The sequence below is a fragment of the Gekko japonicus genome, unplaced genomic scaffold, assembly GCF_001447785.1.
Source record: "Gekko japonicus isolate JY-2015 unplaced genomic scaffold, Gekko_japonicus_V1.1 scaffold203, whole genome shotgun sequence".
NCBI classification, from domain to species: Eukaryota; Metazoa; Chordata; class Lepidosauria; order Squamata; family Gekkonidae; genus Gekko; species Gekko japonicus.
In genome coordinates this window covers 323,019-343,125 of record NW_015170280.1, presented here as the reverse complement: position 1 = coordinate 343,125, position 20,107 = coordinate 323,019, and the positions used below count along the sequence as shown (strand labels likewise).

The 20,107-nt window shown below is 47.7% G+C and overlaps 1 protein-coding gene across 1 annotated transcript; it reads right to left on the bottom strand.

Annotated features, from left to right (window-relative positions):
• Positions 1–7,001: 7,001 nt before the first annotated feature.
• PPIE (peptidylprolyl isomerase E) lies at positions 7,002–18,701 on the bottom strand. Its single transcript, XM_015417765.1, has 10 exons — positions 18,641–18,701; positions 17,685–17,783; positions 15,041–15,084; positions 13,691–13,717; positions 12,962–13,043; positions 11,440–11,540; positions 10,894–11,017; positions 8,875–9,060; positions 8,488–8,630; positions 7,002–7,102 (listed from the first exon to the last, which is right to left on the bottom strand). Exons 1-10 carry the CDS (start codon positions 18,669–18,671, stop codon positions 7,034–7,036), a joined length of 906 nt encoding a protein of 301 aa, XP_015273251.1. The 5' UTR covers positions 18,672–18,701; the 3' UTR covers positions 7,002–7,033.
• Positions 18,702–20,107: the final 1,406 nt, after the last annotated feature.

Sequence of the window (20,107 nt, the reverse complement as noted above, 5' to 3'; positions counted from 1 at the left end):
GCCCTGTTCCTGGCTTTATCGGTCCCCCAAATAGGCATCTACAGACATTCCCTCTCCTGCACAGCTGCTAAAAGGTGAGTCTCTGCTACCCCCCATGCCCCCTTGGTCATCCAGCTCTTATGTGGAGGAGGGTTGTAAAATACCCTGCCCCATACCTCAGGGAATTTCTAACCCACCAAGGTCTGAATTTGCACAGCAGAACCTCAGCCTTCTCCCAGAAACCACACATGGAAAGGAGGGCAGAATCAGCCCTTCAACCCTTACCCTTCCAGGCCACCTTTCTCAGTACAGAAGAGTTGGTTTTTGTGCCCTGCTTTTCACTACCCTAAGGAGTCTCAAAGCGGCTTACGATTGCCTTCCCGCCCTCTCCCTGCAACAGACACCTTGAGATGTGGGTGAGACTGAGAGAGTTCTGAGAGAACTGTGACTGGCCTCACAAGGAGGAATGGGGAATTAAACATCAGTTTCCAGATTAGAGTCTACCCCTCTTAACCACTACACCACCCTGGCACTGCATCGCTCCACATTCTATTCATACTCCATGACCCAAATTCTCTCCCACAGACGATCGTCTTTGTGGGCCATAGCTGGCTTATAACCTGAATTCTGGGTGAACTACTTCATCTGGAAGCCCAAATTCCCAGCTCTGGAACCACTCCCCAGCATTTTCCCCAGCAGAGAGGTGCGACAGGGCCTACTGTTTTAGCTTCCACTTCATAAACTGCCTCTTGTGGGCGGTAGGCTGCATTTCGATGCTAACACACAAGCAACGGGTTCCTTAGCAATAGTGCAAAGCAATGTTCCCACAGCTCCCTCAGTGTATGCCTTGGCCTTGGGGCTTAGCCTTGAAACTTGCAAATCCTCCTAAGCTGCAGGTGTCTTACACAGGAGTGGAGGCAGCTACTGAAGTGATTGAAGGACTGCTCTGCTGTTCGATCAGAAGTGCTTTTTGCACAGTCCTTCTCATTACCCTGCCCCAGCCCCAAAACCATGGGGCCCAATTTCTCTGATTTGGATGGCCCAGGCTGGCCCGATCTCATCACATCTCGAAAGCTAAGCAGCATTGGCCCTGGTTAGTGCATGGCCACCAAGGAAGGTTGCTACAGAGGCAGGCAATGGTAAACCACCTCTGTTCATCTCTTGCCTTGAAAACCCTACAAGGGTTGCAGTAAATCAACTGCAACTTGATGGCACCTTCCCCCAGTTGAGGACACTGGATCTCGACAGACATTGTATCAAACCTTGCCTTAACCACAGACTCACTAGGTAGTTGTAGGAAATGTGCTATAACCATAATTAACCCCACTCCAAAATGTGTTAATATTAACAACTATGGGATTACTTTGAGATTATTTTCCCCATGGCCCTGGAAGACTAAAAGCATCTCCCTTCTTTTTAAACAAGGAAAACGGAAAATTCTTATAACACTCTTATACTGCCCACCCTGCGAAGGGAGCTCAGAGCAGTGCACAACAGATGGACTAAAACTATTTATACAATTAATATACAGCGTGTAGACCTATATGACATCATATTATGACTTTGCACCCCCTTGGCAGGGGAGGAAGGTGAGAGGTAGTCAGTTCGCCAATTTGCTGTTAAAACCCCATTGCTGTCCTCAACCATATGCTTGGCTGAACATCTCTGTCTTATAGGCCCTGTGGAACACTAACAGGTCCCACAGGGCCCTGATGTTATTCAGCAGACAGTTCCACCAAGTTCCACCTTCTTGGCCCTGGCTCCAGGTGAGGACAGACTCGTGAAAGGCCACACCCCTCCATTCCTGGAGCACCGTGATGTCTGTGAATGTGACAAAAATTCTTTTATGCTCTCTCTCTCTCTAAAACAAGCCCTGATGATTTTAAGGCAATGCTGGTTGTCTCTTCCAGCAGTGGTTTCCTTTTTGTAACTGCATCTTTATAATCTGAAAATCAAAATAGCTTTGTAGGGATGCCCAGATTGTGGTTATTTGCAGCCTGAGCACTCAAGACACGCACACCAGATTTCAAGAGGACGCTGGCGGAGGCAGAAGTGCTGTCCTGTGGGACTTTGCACGCATGCAGTGTCGTCTTTCAACTGGGCTGCCTCTCATACAAGCAGTGGTGTGGTGCCATATAAGTGATTTCTGCACAGGCACCGGCCCACTTTTAACAAAATTTACATTTACATTTACAAGATGCCACACGAGGGCCAAGTCCCTGAAGAAAGTGGTCAGCCCCGTTTCAATCATACAGAGACGTTTTTGGTGCCACGACACAGCCCTTCTGATGGTTTTATGAAACCAGCAGTCATGCCTTTAGTGTAACCAGTGGTGTGGACCTCAAAGTCTCACACCAGAGACTTTCAGCTCGATCCATTGATTTACAGGAGTTGGGCATTTATCTCTCCAGTGTTGTACTGCAAGTATTTTAGCTGTAGTAAGGGCACAAAGGGTTCACTTTCATTGACCATCAGCTAGCCTCCAAGAGATGGGCAGGTGGTAGAAAAGTACATAAGCATCAGTGGGTCAAGGACCTGATCAATATTTGAGTGTGTGGCATATAGAGGACAATTGCATATGGACTTATTTTTAGATATTTGGAAACCTTTTATAAAAGCTGATGTGTAAATCTTCCACCAGTGTTACGCTTTTATTTCCACTCTTATATTTGCAGGATTTTCCCCCTCCCTCTTTTTAAAAATGTTACTGAGTTTTGAGTTGTTTTCCCCTTCTCGTTCCCCCCCTTTTTAAAAATTATTTAAAAAAAAAGAATAAAAACCACAGGAGGAGATTTTCACAACTCTGCATCACCCTGTGAATGAGTGGATTGTTTATTACGGTCATAGACCAGCACAGTAACATACACAACACCAAAAATATTTACACAGATGATATAAAAATAGCAATATAATTCATTAAATCAATACAGCACTATGGTAAAGTCACAGCTGCACAAAATCACAACTGCACAAAATCTAGCGGTTTTGTCCATAATCCAAGGATCATGGTCATAGAGAAGACAGGAAGCATATGATTCCTCTGCTATATCAGGGTTTTTTTGAAGGATGAGAGTAATAAAAGCATACCTAAAATCGCCATAGAAAGGGCAATTAATTAAATCATACCAAATGGTTTCCATTTCCGCACTTGTACAAGGGCATATCCCCTTCCGGAAAGAGCAGGTGAACGTTCACTTTGGGTCCTCCACAAAGACAGCTCGGGCTACTTGCTCTTCATCAGATAAAAACCAAAGATGGGAAGAAGTGTCAATCACCCTCTTTTTTAATTTATGCAAATATATTCCCACCAGCCATTGGCTTTAACAGGAAAGAGGAATAGACAGGACAGAGAGATACAGCCAGTTAACTTACAATTATGAAAACAACTGACAACATGGAATTTAACAAAAATGAGTGGAGTGTGTGACAATGCTAAATTCAAGTTGCTGGCCCAGTTGTTACTTTCTGGTGCTTATCAGCTAATAAACATTCACGCGCTAACCACTACACCACAGGCCTGCACCCTCTTTACAGCAACCCCTCCACCCATGGGAACTATTTGCACACTGTCTCCCTGGCAAACAAGCTTGCCTGACTCCCTGGCTCAGCCAGAGGGGTTCCTTGTGCCCTTCCTACGCAGAACCAGGAACCATTTGGCAACTCTCCCACTCCCTCACCAGAATAACTGCACTCGCCCCCTCTAAATGGTCCAAGGCACCCCAATGCAAAGGGGTACTTGACGGTTCCCACACCTGCCCTCCCAGCTCTCTCCACAGGGCAGAAGATTGTGCAAAAGCCTCAACATTTCCAGACATCATTGGCTTGTCTTTCCCGCGTCTCCTCTTTTCATCTAGCCAAAAAGCCTGTTCCTCCACACACACACCCCACAATTAGATGTACGGCACCACCCAGGCCTGCCATTCTGCGTTCTCCCTGCATCCCCCCTCTTGTGCATCAGTTCTCATGGAAGCCAGGCTAAGAGGACAGCTGAACTCTACTGGGGCAGAACAAAGTGTCCCTCAAGCTTAGCATTCGCTTTCCAATGCAAAGCTTCTGGAATCGCACCCAGTGGGGCCCTCGAGGCAACAGGCTTTGCCCAGCATTGCATCTTCAAAGGTATACTGCCTCTGGACAAAGAGGTTCTGTTTCTGGCACTCTGTGGTAGACCCTGAGCTTGACTAGTTCTTCTTCTTCAAAGGCCACTTTAGGTTGGAGGCAATGTAACATCCTGTGGGAAAGATTCTGTCAGAGTCCCACAGCACTCAGGCTCAACAACGTTCCTTGGAAGGATCAGGTTTATTGAGTTTAGTAGTAGGTCATCTGTACAGACATCCTGTGCAAAGGCTAACCCACCAGGCGGGAGGGGAAAAGTTATACATTCAAAGCGAGGTCTTCTGACAGTTAGGCCAATCAGAGGTGCTAGCCTTATGCGTGCAAAGAAATGACTACAGGTTCCCAGGGAACGAGAGAGAGTGAAGCATCAAGGTCAGGAAACCAGGTAAGGGCCAGCAAACGAAGAGAAAGCTAACATTCCTGGACAATAAGATGCTCACCCATCAGACTCCCTTCACCCCCCCCCCCCACATTTGCATTCTTTTCCTGGTTTTCCAGGCACAAGGTTGTCCATCACCTTTTATGGGTCTGGAGTCTGGATCCCATAACGGAAGAGGTGAAAGGGCGTGCCTGTGTACCAGCTGCTCAGTTTTGTTGCCCCCTGGAGGATCTCATCCATATGGTGTGTGTGTGGGGGGGGAGTTTTCGAAAGATCCAGCACCAATTTCCCCCAAGAAGTTTGCTGCAACCGCTTCCACCTGTTGGTGTCTGGAAGGGCACCTCATCACATGACCAATGGAATTTGCACAGCCTTAACATCCAGGCATCACGGTAAGTTTCCAAATTGCCATTGTGGACCCAAATGCTCCTCTCACCCCTACCTAGGGCTATAAATCCCCAGGTGGGGCCTGGAGATCTCCTGGAATTACAACTGATCTCCAGACTACAAAGATCCGTTCCCCTGGAGGAAAATGGCAGCGTCACAAGGTGGACTCTGGTGCATCGTGACCCACTGAACGCCCCTTTCCCAGCTCCCTGCCCCCAAATCTCCAGGAACTTTCCAAGTCAGAGTTCGCAACCCTACTACCCCTGTCTTCTCATTCAGAATGCAAAAGACCGTGTGGGTGTGGTGGTGGTGGTCGACGACGATGATATTTCCATTTATTGATCGCTCAATCCATGCAGAGCTGCCGGCTCTGAGCGATTTACAGTTACTCCTGAACTTCACATGGGACTAACAATGCTGGTGGTAAGGGAAGACAACATATATAATTTAAATCACACACATTTCGTAGTCGACGGAGTTTGGTCGGCTGTAAGGTCCAGACGTGTTCTGGCAGCATTCCTTTTTTTCGGCGTTGCTTGATGTAGTCAGCATTATCTCAGTCGCAGCGCACCACTGCCACCGTCTGGGCGAATGGCCTATTGCAGGCTTTTCTTCGACTCTGTGTAGATCTTTCTTGGCTTTCGGATCTTACGCGCAGACCATCCGATCGGCTAACACAACCCCCACCGGGGGGGTTTAGTGTGCCCACTCTCTCTAAGGAGTGGTACCCATTTTATCTACTCGCCAAAGCTTTCGAACCGCTGGGTGGACGGCAAACTAGGGACACGGACTGGCAGCTCACACCAGTGCGGGGCTTGAACTGACAGCAGTCCTGTTCAGCTCAGCTGTTTAACCAGAGGATAAATCCCCTGTGCCACCGCTCCCCTTAAGGTCCTAATGGAAGCATCTGAGAAAACTGGTTTGTCCCATAAAACTGGGATTTAACTCTGGTTTAGGATCTCAGCTTCCAGCGGGATACTCTACAAAATCCTGGCTACGGGCCTGCTCAGATGACAGCATTCAGACATCATAGGCAACTGAAGATGGGTTTCATTCTCTGGGGGGGGGGGGGGGGATAAGAGGCATGCAGGGGTGTATACCAAAAAGCCATGCTTGCGCCTGACAAATCAGGACATGCACATGAAGCTGCCTTACAGTGAATCAGACCCTCAGTCTTATCAAGGTCAATACTGTGTCATCTTACTGACGGTGGCTCTCCAGGGTCTCAGGCAGAGGTCTTTCACATGACTTACTACCTGGTGCTTTTCTAACTGGAGATGGCAGGGACTGAACCTGGGACCTTCTGCATGCAAAACAGGTCTTCTACCACTGAGCCACAGCCCCTCCACTAAACTATAGCTGGACACAGTGCCTGAAAGCAGCTGAGTTTGAGTCTGGGATGGCTGCAAAGTCAGAAGCTGGATCCTAAACCACGATCAAGAGCTGCAGCTGTATATCTAATTGATGGTTTAGGATGCCCCCCTCCCCAGTCAGGACCACGGTTGAAGCGGGTTGGCATTAAGCATGCCGATATCATGAGTAAACTGTGGTGGGGGCAAATTCTTTAGCGCCCCTGCTTGCAAGAAGAAAAGCAGGTATTTACCAGCAGTCTCCCTGTGTGTCTTCAGGCAAGCCACAGTTCCATTGCACATTTGGGATTTTGGCAAGCAGCTTAGATTTTCAAAAAGCATCTGTAAAGAGGATTTCTAGCAGATCCAGTGAGAAAATATATAAAACACACCCTTAAGGCACTATGATTGCCTAGAGTTGACTAGGATATTCTGATCTCTAACCTAAAGCATACCCCTCTATGCAGTTTAAAACTGCTGTTAACATAAAGGTTCCTAGATGGCCAATTATTTGACTAGAGACAGGAAAATCCAGTTAAAAAGATTATCTACAATTTATTTTATGTACAGGTTAAGTTCAGTACAAAAAACACAGCTCTGGCAAATTTGCTATTCCGAATGAGGACAACACCTACACATGGGTTGAATATTTACACGGGTCTTGCTTGGTCTAGGGACTCCTCCTGCCTCAGAGTAAAGCAGGCCTCAGCTTTGCTCCCATAGTGCATGAAGGGCTCCAAGAAGCTGTTTAGGCAGCAGGGACCACCTTCTTTCCTCTCAGCCCTGTTCCTTCTGCCCCCCCCCCCCCCCCCCCCCGCGCAACAATTCACACATATTCACCACAGTCTGAGATTATCACTTTTTGCTTTGGTTTTCCATCTTTGGCGCCTTGAGCCTATATAAAAGGAAAGAGAGAAGGGAAGAGACATAAAGCTGGATCTCCAAGCCCAGAAAGAAACGTCCCCAAGAGAGAGCTGGGGCCACCCAGGAGCTAAGAGACTGGAACGACTCAGGAAATCTCTCTAGTGCATTTGTAACGGGCCTTTCCTCCAAAGCATGGTATGCTCGGCTATTGTCAAGATTTGAGGGAGAGTGAAGGCTGAATGCCATTATTTCTAGAATGAAAAGAACTCCTTTAAAAATGGGGGTTTAGACATGGGTTCCGACCTATTCTGAGAGATACTTCTGTTGAGGCCTTGAGGAAGAAGTGCTGAAATGTGCTGTAAATCCGGGCTAGATCGCTGGATTCTCTGAGAGTGAGTGATTTTCCTCCAATTGAGAATCTACACAGACTGCGCATCTTTTAGTGCTTGAATGTGCTTTTTTAAAGTATTATTTAAACACTGAGGCTTTTGTGGGTGCAAGCTATTTCAGTGAAACTAGTTATTATTTCTTGTAAATTACCTGTATATTTTATGTACTGAATTACCATGGCAATTTATGGATATTTTGATATCTAAAACAGTAGAGAATACAAAATTATTTCTACAATTGTTTGAATAGTGGATGACAGCCATAGGCACACCCAAGCCCGTCTGCTGGCACACGGGCAGGAAAATGCGGGGGGGAAGCATGGCTGTTTGCCCCGGGGCAAAATAACGTGTGGTTGCGCGAGCAGACGTATCGTGGAGGTCCCATGGAGGTCCTGTGGTAGGGGGGAGGTGCTGAGCACACCACAATCCTGCGCCATGGCAAAGAAGCGGCGCGGCAAACTGGTGTTTTTTTCTCCGGACACCAAAGTGTGCGCATCCCATGGACAGTTGGGGAAAAAAACCCTTTATACGAGGGGGCATGTGCGGGCGCCGGAACTACCACCGGAAACGCGATCAGACGGCTGCCCCTGCCCCGCGGTTACCGGAAACTAGTACCTCCGAGGTACTAGTTTTTAACCGCGCATCTTCGGCGGGAAGCCTCGGGTTCGGCACGGGAGCTCTACGCTTCCCAGATGTGGCGGTGAGATCACGCCTGGAAAATCCGCCTATCTTCCGTCTCTCTAGCGTGCCTAATGCTCCATGTGACCGGGGCCATAGTATACAGTTTGTACCCGGTGTTTGCTAATTTGGTATTTTGAGATATTCTTACACAAGGGTCCCCCCTTTTTTGTCCTGACTCTTACCTCTGCCGTGAACTCATTAGCCTGAGCCCCACATCTGCAATACTAGGGTGATGCTAACTGTACAGGGTTGTTGTAAGGATAGCAACAAGGTAAATTGCATGAAATGCTTTAAACACTTGAATGTGAAGCGTCATGATCAAAAGCAGCTTCTGTAGAAAACTGACCTCTATCTGCCGCACCACATCCATCCCCTCCGTGACCTCTCCAAACACAACGTGTTTCCCATCCAACCAATCAGTCTTATCACAAGTGATGAAGAACTGAGATCCATTGGTGTTGGGGCCGGAATTGGCCATGGACAGTGTGCCTACAATACACAAACACACCCCATTAGAATCCCACAGGCATTCCTTCAAGAATTTTTCAAACCTTTTCTTTGCTCACAGTCCCTTGAGAAAAGGAAAATGGAGGATCCACCATGCTATGGGGCACGCTCTGACTTGGTGTGGGGCTCAGCCAAGCTGCCTCCACCCTGACCCAACTCTGAGCTCCCAACAACTGCCCGGTCCCTCCAAATCGCCTGCAATGCAGAACTCTCACAGCACCCTTACCTGGCCCCGTGTGCTTCAGAATGAAGTTTTCATCATCAAATTTCTTCCCGTAGATAGATTTCCCCCCTGTACCATTGTGGTTGGTGAAGTCGCCAGCTTGGCACATGAACTGGGGGATCACACGATGGAAGCTGCTCCCCTTAAAGCCAAATCCCTTCTCATGTGTGCACAGACAGCGGAAGTTCTCTACGGTTCAAGGGAATGTGAGGAACAGTGTCAGAGCCCAGAAGGACACAGCAGAAGAAGACAGCAACCCAGCATTCCATGGGCTATCTCCACTATGGAGGTACTTCACTTGAGAGAGTCCCTTCTGATACTTCAAGACTGTTCTGTCATATTAGTTATTAGAACATTTATACCTGACCTTTCCTTGTGGTTCAAGGCCCCTTACAATAACAGTTTTAAAAAATCAAGTTAAAACCAAATAAACTCCGAAATCCCTCCCTCCACACCTTAAAAGATGCCTGACAATTAAAACCCCCTCAGAAGCCCTGGCCAAAAAATAAAATAAAGACTTGCAGTGCCTCCTGAAGATCTTCAAGGAGTGGACTCACCTCACCTCTTCAAGAAGCCCATCCCACAGAAGCCATGATGGAAAAGGCCCAGGCTGTGGTTGATGCTGGCTGAGCCACCCTAAGCGGTGTGATAGCCAACCAAATGGCTGCCTGAAGACCACAGTTAGTGCACAGGGACATGCAGAAGGAGATGGTCCTTCAAATATTGATTTTTCACAGAGAGAAGGGGAGAAGGACAGTTCTATGTATAACCTACTGCCCAGATAATGCTCCTCAGGGAACAGGGCAAAAAGGATACCACAGAAATGAGGAGCGCATATGAGCTCTGATCACAACAAATTCAAATCAATGTTCTGCTCACAGCATGCTATCAATGGAGCTTCCAGGGCTGAGGAGAGCCAAAGCAAAACTTGGAGATTCGCAGTATGGAAAAACTAGCAAAAGACCAGAAACCCGTGAAGATAATAATGAAGAATTTATTAAAATAACTTGTTAATTTTTATCAAATGTTTCAATCTTAATGAAGAACAGTATACAAAATATCTCTGGTGTCAGTTCAATATTGAAAACATCCAACAAATTTCCTATCTGAGTCAGTCCTCCTTAGTGAAGCAATAAGGTCCGAGGTTGATGGAGGCAAGGGGATCCCGCCTCAGAAAGCAGGTAAAAAGCTTTCCTGTATGGCACCTGATCATCCAGAACACACACTTGACTGCTGCCACTCCTTTCCCACAGCCACCCTATCCTGAGTCTCCCCTTCCTCACCACTCCAACCACTCAGTCTGAGGCCTTCAGCCTCTGCTGGGCTTTTTGACAGCTGCACCATCCTCCGGGACCTCCTTTCCCCCTCAGCCTGCCTCAAGCTGTCTGGAGCTGGCTCTGCTAGAGGCTTCCCGCTTATTTGCCTGCTACGCAGGACATCTCTGTGGCTGGGAGGGCAGGAAGAGGCTCCAGCAGGCATGGGGGCTGTCGCCACAGTGCTCCCTAGGAAGGGCGGGTTGGCTGCTTCAGGTTGGGGGTGGAGCAGAGCAATTAGTTTCAGCATCCAGCCCATTTGATTAACTGCCCACCTGATTTCATGCAAGTGCCGCATAATAAAACTTTGACTGTATTTAGAGACCTTCCATCAGTTTGGTGTAGTGGTTAAGTGTGCGGACTCTAATCTGGGAGAACCGGGTTTGATTCCCCACTCCTCCACTTGCACCTGCTGATGTGACCTTGGGTCAGTCACAAGCTCTGGCACAGCCGTCCTTGAAAAAGAGCAGTTTGTGTCAGAGTTCTCTCAGCCCCACCCACCTCACAGGGTGTCTGTTGTGGGGAGGGGAAGGGAAAGGAGCTTGTAAGCAGCTCTGAGACTCCAAGTGAAGGGCGGGGTATAAATCCAATCTCTTCTTCTTCTCTTCTTCTTCATCAGTGTGATATTTTGTGTGTGCGAGCGCATGCACCACTAGGTCTGTGCAGGCCTAGTGGAACATTGCCCAGGCAAAAGAAAGTCTGCCCTTACCTGTGGTCATGGGTACAATATCCGATCTCAAGAGGATGTTTATGCGGCCAGCAGGCTTATTGCCAATCTTGATGTCCATGTAAACCTGAGGGTTCACCCTTGTTTTCTTTGCCGGAGGCTCGCCCTAGGGGAAGAAAAAGAACTTCCACAGTTAATGTTCACCTTGGCCAGGATGAAGCCTTCTGCACATCCTGAAGAGCTAGGAAAATGCTAGGCATTGCCACCCTCATCCCCATTGCAGTGACCTCCAGGGGCAATTCTGTATGGAGCTGCAGCAGTTCTTTGCTTGTAGCTTTAATGCTCTGCCAGGGAGCTCAGTAAATCTTCCTTATGGTGGTGGTATGACATGGGATACCCCTGTTCTGATCTGGGACACCAGCCATCCAGCCTGGCATGCATAGGTAGAGACGGCACTGGCTGATTTTGCAGCATGTGGGGGACAGGGTGCTAAACCACCCCCAGAGCAATGTCCCATGGCTGGCAGGTCCTGTGCAGCAGCACATATTCCTCCCCCCCGCCCCCCAGTCAAGGAACATTCCCTGATACCTCCTGGGCCTCTGTTCTGGCAGGCTCTGCCCCTTCTTCCTCCACATTCTCGTCAAGTGTCTTCCCAGAAAACTTTTTCAACCAGTCATCATCTGACCAGACTGCAAAAGGAAAATTAAAAGGTATTCAGGAAAAAAAAGAGGACAGGAAAAACCACCAAAATAAAACAGAGCAGCGAGAGGTACAACTGAAAAACTGTCTTAGGTACAACTCAAAAACAAACATCATCCACGGGGTAAAATGTTTGCAGAATCCCAAGGACAGCTAAAAAGGGAAATCGCCATCTCCAAGTTGGCAATTTCCTGGATATTTGGGGACAGTAATACCATAGAGTTCACCCTCCAAAGTCTGGAAATCAGTTGTAAACCTGGGAGAACTCCAGGCCCTATCTGGAGGTTGGTAACCCTATCTAGACTACAGCATAAAATTATCCAGAGGGATTTGCTCGGCAAAAACCCAACTGATGATCACACCCTTGTAACACAACATGCTACTATCACATTGATTGACCCATTTGAGTCCTCCTTGGACCAGGGGATAGACTTGATGACTTTTACGAAAGCCAGTGTGGTCAGTGGTTAGGATGTCAAGTTAAGACCTGGGGGACCCAGGTTCAAATCTCCATTCAACCATGATGCCCCTGGGCCAATCTTGGGCCAGTGACTCTCTCAGCCTAAATCCATTAAGCAGGATTGCTGTATCAGTGAAATGGAAGAGGGGATAACTACTTATTCCCTTAATTTATGTTTGATACGCTGTCTCCTGTCTCAGACTTCAGAAGCAGCACCATAGATTTAGAGACAGAGAAGTCAGGACACATACAGAACATCCTTTCTTTCCTGCTATCTGCTACTATCCTTTTGAATTAGAATGCTGTTCTTAGGGACAAGACTTCCCTTCCTTCTGGCTTAACAGATCTCTCTCTCTCTCTCTCACACACACACACACACACACACACTCACACACACACACAGGAGGAGCCTTTGGCACCATGATGCAGGACATGCATTCTCCATCTGCATTCATCATAGCTATTTAGATCAGATTCTATCCCGATCTCTCACCTATACAATCTAGAACCTGGTTCCCTAAATAAAGGACTGGTATTAGTTTGAAACTGACAAAAGGCTCCTGTAACTTTGTAACTTTGCTAGCACACACAGTACCAAGAAGCTGCTGCTGCTTGTAAGCCTCACACACTCTGCTGCCTAATAGAGCTTCCTGGCTATACCATATCAGTGAATCTAACAATTTATACCCTACCCACCTTTCTCCCTGTGGACCCCAGAATGGCTTACATCGTTCTACTCCATGTTATCCTCATAACAACCCTGTGAGGTATGAAGCTGAGAGTGTGTGACTGCCCTAAGGGCACCCAGCGAGCTTCCCTGGCAAAGTGGGGATCTGAACCTGGGTCTCCCATATCCTAGTCCAAAACGCTAACCACTAGACCACAGTCTGTATGCCACCTCAAACTCCTTAGGTGGGATAAAAATGCCGGACAGGCCATCACAGGACTCACCTGGCCGGGAGGATCCTTCCTTAATCCTCATGGGTTTGGCCAGGTTGACGCGAATCGTCCTTCCAAAGAGCTCGGATTCATTCTGAGCAAGAGGAAACAGAGAAATGAAACGCTTCAACCTCCATTTCCAGCTCCCAAGAGGACTGTTATATCAGATCCCTTGACCCTTCAAGTGCTAACCATTTGCTCACGGGAGTCTATTCTTCGGAGAGACTGCAGCTCAGTGCTAGGGCAGCAAGGCCCCCAGGTTCAACACCTGGCAGCTTCCCCAGTTAAAGGGCCTCTGCTCTGGCAGCAAATGCTGGAAAGACTGTTCTCTGCCTGAGACCCTGGAGAGCTGTGACCAATCAGGGAGCTGGAGAGACCAAGGGTCAGACTCTGCATAAGGCCACTTTGGATTTCCACCCAGCTCATCCAATTACATGCCTCTTGCAGTGATTCACATACTAATCTTGTGCAGCTTTGAAGTCACAAAGCCAGGCACCACACAATATAGGGACCAGCAGGACTGCACTGTCAGGTTCAGTAGTGTGCCAAATTAGTAAATGGAGCCCCCCCAATCCCCCAGGGCTTGAAACCCCAAACTCAGCAGGGCCTGGATGCTGAACTAAATGCCTGTTTCTTTGGCCTGAGTGACTCCTTGCTTGCCTACTTCTACCACAACTGAGGGCAGGGAACTCAAAGTGGACTTTGGGGCCGTCCATAAAATTGAGCAAAAGAAGGACTTACCATGTTGTCGATTGCTGCTGCGGCATCCTAAAAGGAAAAAGAGGACAATGTTGGATTGCCAGGCATCCCCCTACTCAGCTGAGCACAGCTCAGAACTCCCAGCCCACAGAAGATACCCACTGGCTCCCAGGAGGAACAATCAGGAAGATGCTTTGTAGTGCCGCCAATCAGACTAACTTGTCAGGTTCCCAGGAATCCAAGATGCCACTGGGGAAAAAATTCCTGTCCTCCAAGTTCAGTGCTAGAATTTTTTAAAAGCCATGGCATGAAGCATGGCAGGCACTGGGCCACTCAGCCATTGAGGCGGGCTTGAGGCCCAGCCCTGGCAGAGGCGGAGACTCTGGGCAGCCTGTCTGCCAACTGCGGGAGACCTAGCATGAGCTTCCATTTCCCTGTCTATGGCCTGCCTTTCAGGGTACAAACCTGCAGCCTGTGAGCCAGAGACAAGAGGAATTACTGGAATGCAATGGGCTGCTGGTAAGAGTACCCAGATTCCTTGTTCAAACTTAGTGACTGACATATGGAAACTCCAGACTGAGTGATGGATAACTTTTTCACTCAGTTTTGCCCAGTCCCCCCTCCTTAGCATACCTTCCATCCCACATAGTTTTTGTTGATGAGTCTTATAATCCCCAGTAGAAACTTTTTGGTGTTCAAAGGGAACCCCCCTCCCTCCCTATCTTACCAGTGGTAAAGCTGGTTGGAGCCAACACTGCACAGCTAACATGGAAATAATTGAGTCTCAGGTTGGTCTGCAGCAGAAGAACAAGACTCAAGTCCAGTAGCCCCTTAAAGACCAACTGGATTTTCCAGGGTGCAAGCCTTCCAGACTCAAAGCTCCCTTTGTCACAACTGGAAACAACTGTGGCCTGGAATCAAACCTGGGCACCAGGAATGGGCAAGAGCCCTGATTCGGGAATGCTGTGGTTGTGTCTTCCTGCACTGAGCAGGGGCTGGCCTAAGTGGCCTCAAAGTTCCCTTCCAACTCTAATCCATCTGATTGTGAGAGTTCCTACACAGGTGCTGAAGGTGACCTCTCTAACAGTGTTGGCTTCTGCCCAAAAGCATGTCCACATGAGGTTTTACTAATGGTTTGCCCAATGCACTCCATCAACTGTGAACTTACCAATAGAAAAATCCAAGAGAAATTTCCCCAACCTCTAAAAGCCCTGCGGTTTATTCCCCCCCCCCCCCAGCAAGGCTTCTTTAAACTTGAAGCCCACCCAAGTCAGCAGCCTTCTCCTGTTCAGCCCCACCACTAATTAATTGGAAGGATGGGAGGGTGGAAAAAAGATGAAGAAACATGGACTTGGAAAGCCAACTCCAGACTTGCCCTTGGCTGCTCCTCACCTCAGCCAGTTCAAATTCAATGAAAGCGAAGCCACGATGCTTTTCTGCAGAGACAGAGAGATAAAAAAGGAGACTTGAGTTCTCTACATGCAAACATGTATACAAGGTGGCTATGAAAAGCACAGCCCGTTCAGCAGTAAAGCCCTGCTACACACCCCTCTAGTTCGGGGGGACGGATGGACTAGAACTTAATTTCCCAAATTATTATAACATAAGTTATATTCCTTTAGACAACAAGAGTTAAATCTCCAAGATCAAATGTCTGGCAGGTGATCCCCAAGCTGTTTAGCGAGAACTGTCATGGCATCTGAACAAAGAGAGAGCCTCGGAATTCTAAGGTGGGTTTTTTGGCCATTGGGTGAACAAGGAGAATGTACTCAGCCAGGGGCTTTCATTCCCTTACCCAGCAGCGACTTCCTCTCAGGGGATTCAGACCCGACCCCCCCGCCCCACTGATGCAAGCCACCCCAAGGGCACTTGCCTGGAGCTAGGCCACAGTGAACGAGAGACTTACTTTTGAAAAGACCCACTTAGGGGCGCTCACTTAAGACACAAAATGGCCTTTATATTTTTGCAGGATGCACGTAAAAAACACAAGGCTACAACAGATTTTTGCACACAGCCTGTTTGGGAGGGGGAACATAATTTTCACACATTTTTCCTAATTTGGAGTCAAAATGCCTGGACAATGTAATTAAGTCATTAGTGGAATTACCACACGTAAATGCAGAGTGGTGTTGGAAAGTGCCATCAAGTCTCAGCAACCCTGTCGGGTTTTCAAGGGAAGAGATGAGCAGAGGTGGTTTGCCACTGCCTGCCTCTGCATAGCAACCCTGGACTTCCTTGGTGGTCTCCCATCCAAATAATAACCAGGGCTGATCCTGCTTAGCTTCCAAGCTCAAACAAGTCAGGGCAAAAATACAGGGTACAGACTGTGGACTGTGAAATAACAATATTATTTTTCAGCTTTGCAAAGGAATAAAGACTACTTACAGGATGAAGATTTTTTAGCCCACCTATGGAGTATTGTACCTCCTCTTTTGTCACATGAAACCTTCTAGCAGGTATGGCACAGTAATTGACCAGCCATATTGATATGAAGGAATTGTTTCCGGGGAAAATATGATCTACCTTCTACCTAATTTATTTATTAGAATACCTCTAGCCTGCCTCTCCCTACGTCCAGTGAGGCTCAAAGACTAGAAACTGAGTCTGGAAGTGCCACAAATCATTCACTTCATTTTAATGGAGAGTTCAGATGATGTTGCTGGCAACCCGTTGCAGATTGTCATCTTCCTTACTGACCTCTTGTCTTTTTCAGACTTGCTCCCCTCCCCAACTTAAAACCTGATTGCAATGCTATGTGAACAGTCAAAATCCTAGTAAGCCTTCTCAGGATTTCCAGTTCACCCTCAGACTGCCTGGTTCTCTTGGCATTTGTTAATCAATCACAAATTACCAGGTCTCACTGAGTTTAATTCTTATTTTACACTTTGTATGTACCTTGGCAAAGCCATAGCCCTTACATAAAAGAATGGTTATTAATGATCAAACATAAACAATACAATTTAATTTTTTTTTAAAAAAATAATGAGCTGTGACTCTGGCTGGCTAAAAAATAAAAAACAAGCCTCCACCCCCAAAAAATTATAATTAACCACTGATTTGCGAGGGCAGGGACAGATCTGGTAAGCCCAGAGAATGTAAATAGCTGGAAATCAATGGAACAGAAAGGAAATTACAGTACAGACTAGGAACTCTGCAGAATGGGACAAACAGATACAAGGTAGGAGTTTGCTCACTGGGATGAACTTTAGTGGGAATATATTGCCGTATGAAGTAGCAGGTGGAATAACAGTCCCAGTTGCATTTCCAAACTGCAGAACAGTAATTATACAGCAGCACAAAACCACCCTCATTTGATCATTTATTCATGTGATCATTAATCTATAAATCCAGCTGCAGTTTCACAGGTGCTTCCTGTGAGTATTTGATTACACTGTGGATCTCTCCCTCTTGATCCCGAATTATGGAAAAACACAGCCCAAATTCTTAAGCCAGTGGAGTACAAAATCAAGTTTTAGGTCTGTACCTCTCTATAAACCCTTATCTCCTTCATCCTCCAGAAGACAAACAAAAGCAAAAAAGACAGAAGCTTTTTGGGGCCCACTTTTCCCAATACATCAGCATTATTCTCAGTTGGCAAAATTACCCACATTTTACAAAAAAGGGGGGTGGAGTGGAAATGAGGCCAGAATGCTACCCAAGAGGTGCTGTGTACTGTATTAATAAGCAGAGCAGGGGAATGAAAACAAGATTCAGTTGAAAGAATGAACAGCCCTGTCGGAATGGGAGCAGGCCAGTCCTAACTGGCAACACACTGGCAAAGAAAGACAGTTTACTTAAAACATATAGAGAAAGAATTTCTTCCTTTAGTACCAACTGAAGGCAATGCCTCACACCTCTAAGCCACGAAACATCTGCAGATGGCACCTCAGAAGTATAATCTGAATCAGAATTGGGAACGGCAGCACTCAAACCACCCCGAGACGATAAAAGCAAGACGACAGGAAGGAAGGGCAGAAAATAGCTTAAACTTTAGAAGAAATGTTTATATTACATTATATAATCTTGCACAGCTCACCTGTCTCATAGTCCAGAGGGATCTGGATATCTGTGATGTCACCAAAGGGAATAAAGGCTGCATGGAGCACCCTCTCGTCCACCTCCTCTGCAAGCCCACCTGCTCACAGAAAACACATCACACTCAACACTAATTATCCATGTAGCATTATCACAGGCACCTGAGCTTCAAAAGGGTGGGAATACAACTGAAACCCTTATTGCTCAAAAGCCAGGATACAGAATCTGTACCTGGCATCTAGCAGTATAAATCAATGCATGTAACGGCTTTACAGAAGCCCCAAGGAGCAAAAGGGTGGCAGAGCAGAAGAGCTCACCTGTGCACCATTGCACAGGTTCAACAGCTTACTTATGCTAGGCCCTCAGCAACCGCACATGAACAAGCATTTTATTTTTTACTTTATTTTAACTTTCGGCTTATATACCTGAGATGCTGATTCCTGGACGGAAGAGGGCATTATGCAGGTGTAGCAACAGGGCAGTACACCTTCAAAGTGGGACTCATTCCACCACCACCCTTCCCGAAAGCCAGGAGACGAAGGCTGCCCTGACGTGCCTCCACCAGTGACTCCTTCTGGCCTTTCCCTGGATCCTAACAGGGGGGCGAGAACCACGAGGAAGCACCTCTCCGACCCCATGGTTCTTCAAGGCCCACCAGATCCAAGGCAACACTCAGCTAAGCCGGGGGGGGGGGCATAACCTACCCTCGCTCGCTCCTTCAGGAGATCAGGACGGCGCACGCGGCTCATTCCATCCCCGTTACCTTCTCTACAGCCCTGTGAGGTCGGCTAGGCTGGGGTCAGCTATGAAGCCGAATTACACCCTCGGAACCCTCTTACTGGTCAGCCCCCCTCACAGGGCTGAGACAGTCACGTGCGGCTTTGGGACTAACCCCCCCCCCCTTTTCTGGGCTCCGCTGACCCCTTCCGCGTCTCTTTCCTGGGTTTCCCTACTCACCGACATACAAAACTCTCTTAGTGGAAGCCATGCGCCTTTCCCACAACCGCCCGCGCCGCCCTCTGCCCCGGAACCTCTTCCTTCCCCAGCTTCAGGGGGTACCCACGTGGCTGATCGGTGAATTCCTTTGCTCTCCAGTCGCTACAGTGTGGAGTCGACGCGCCTGCAAACTCTGCCCCGGCGCGGATGGAGAGCTGCTATATCGGCCCGTTCGGCATGATACCGAAACCACCAGCACATGTGATGCATAGCCACCGCCATTGCTTCTGCTGGAGAAGGGCCCCGTAAACTTATTTGCAGCGTTTAGAGACGCGAGCAGGGCAGATGAAACGGCAGGAGGCGTCTGGGGAGGAAGGTTGAGACGGGCCTTGGAGTTGTAGCATCAGCCCAAGGCCGGGAATATGTACGGCCCTCAGCTATCCGTGTACAGGAACAGGAGAGTGCGACGCAGCATTTTCTGGGTGCAGTGTTTTATAAGCATCGCTTTACTATTGTATCACTCAACTATAGCTTTTACAGTATATAATCCGTCTTGAGTTCTAGTGGAAAGGGCAGCCTATAAATAACCAACAGATTTAAATTTAAAAAAAAATCCTTTAAAAGGGCAATAACTAGGGTTGCCAGCCTCCAGGTGGGGCCTGGTGATCTGCTTTTGCAACTGATCTTTGAGATCAGCTCCCCTAGAGAAAATGGCTGCTTTGAAGGGTGGCATTGTACTCTGCTGAGGCCCCTTCCCTTCCCAAACCCCACCCTCTCCTGGATCCACCCCCAAAGTCTCCCAAGTATTTTCCAACCCAGACCTAGCAATCACTAGCATATCTGTTCAGGCTAGGGGTGATTTGCCAGTGCAGGAAGCCTAAACTGGCTGAGCTTAGGGATGGGGAGCAAACCCAGCTTTTCTTGTGCATGGCCAGAGAAGCCTGGAATCCCAAGATCTCCCTTTACAGACACAACAGATAAACGAGAGAAATGGGACATAACTCTCAGATGGGTTTGACAAGAAGGCTAGCCAGTTTAGGTATGCGCCAGTTCAATTGCACCAGATGTTTGACTTTTTTCTTTGAACAGCAGGTGGTTTGCAGGGGGGGGCACTGATGAGAACACAAACCCAAAGCCTCTCAAGCTTGCAGAACCAGTTGTGCAGTTTTCAGAGGTTAGTGTTCATCTTTTCAAAAAGTATACTTGGGAGAATCAAAGTGTTACAGATCATTCAGAGGTCACAGTTGCCCTGTCAAAATCACAGAAAGGTGTCTGGGCTTCCCAAGTATCTGGAAGATTGCAGATGAGCATCATCTGAACTCTTTGGAAGAAGGATGGGACACATAGGTACACAAGCTGCCTTATACTGAATCAGACTTATCAGTACATCAAAGACAGAACTGTGTACTCAGACTAGCAGTGAGTTTCCAGGATCTCAGGCACAGGTTTTTCACATTAACCTACTACCAGGTCCTTTTAAATGGAATG

Bases quoted from the DNA above. Each gene is read 5' to 3' on its own strand.
- PPIE (XM_015417765.1), bottom strand. From the start codon at position 18,671: ATGGCTTCCACTAAGAGAGTTTTGTATGTCG. The intron at 13,718-15,040 runs GTGAGGAGCAGC...TTTTCCTTTTAG, and splicing joins TTGAATTTGAACTGGCTGAG to GATGCCGCAGCAGCAATCGA. The intron at 8,631-8,874 runs GTAAGGGTGCTG...TGTGTATTGTAG, and splicing joins TCTGAAGCACACGGGGCCAG to GCACACTGTCCATGGCCAAT.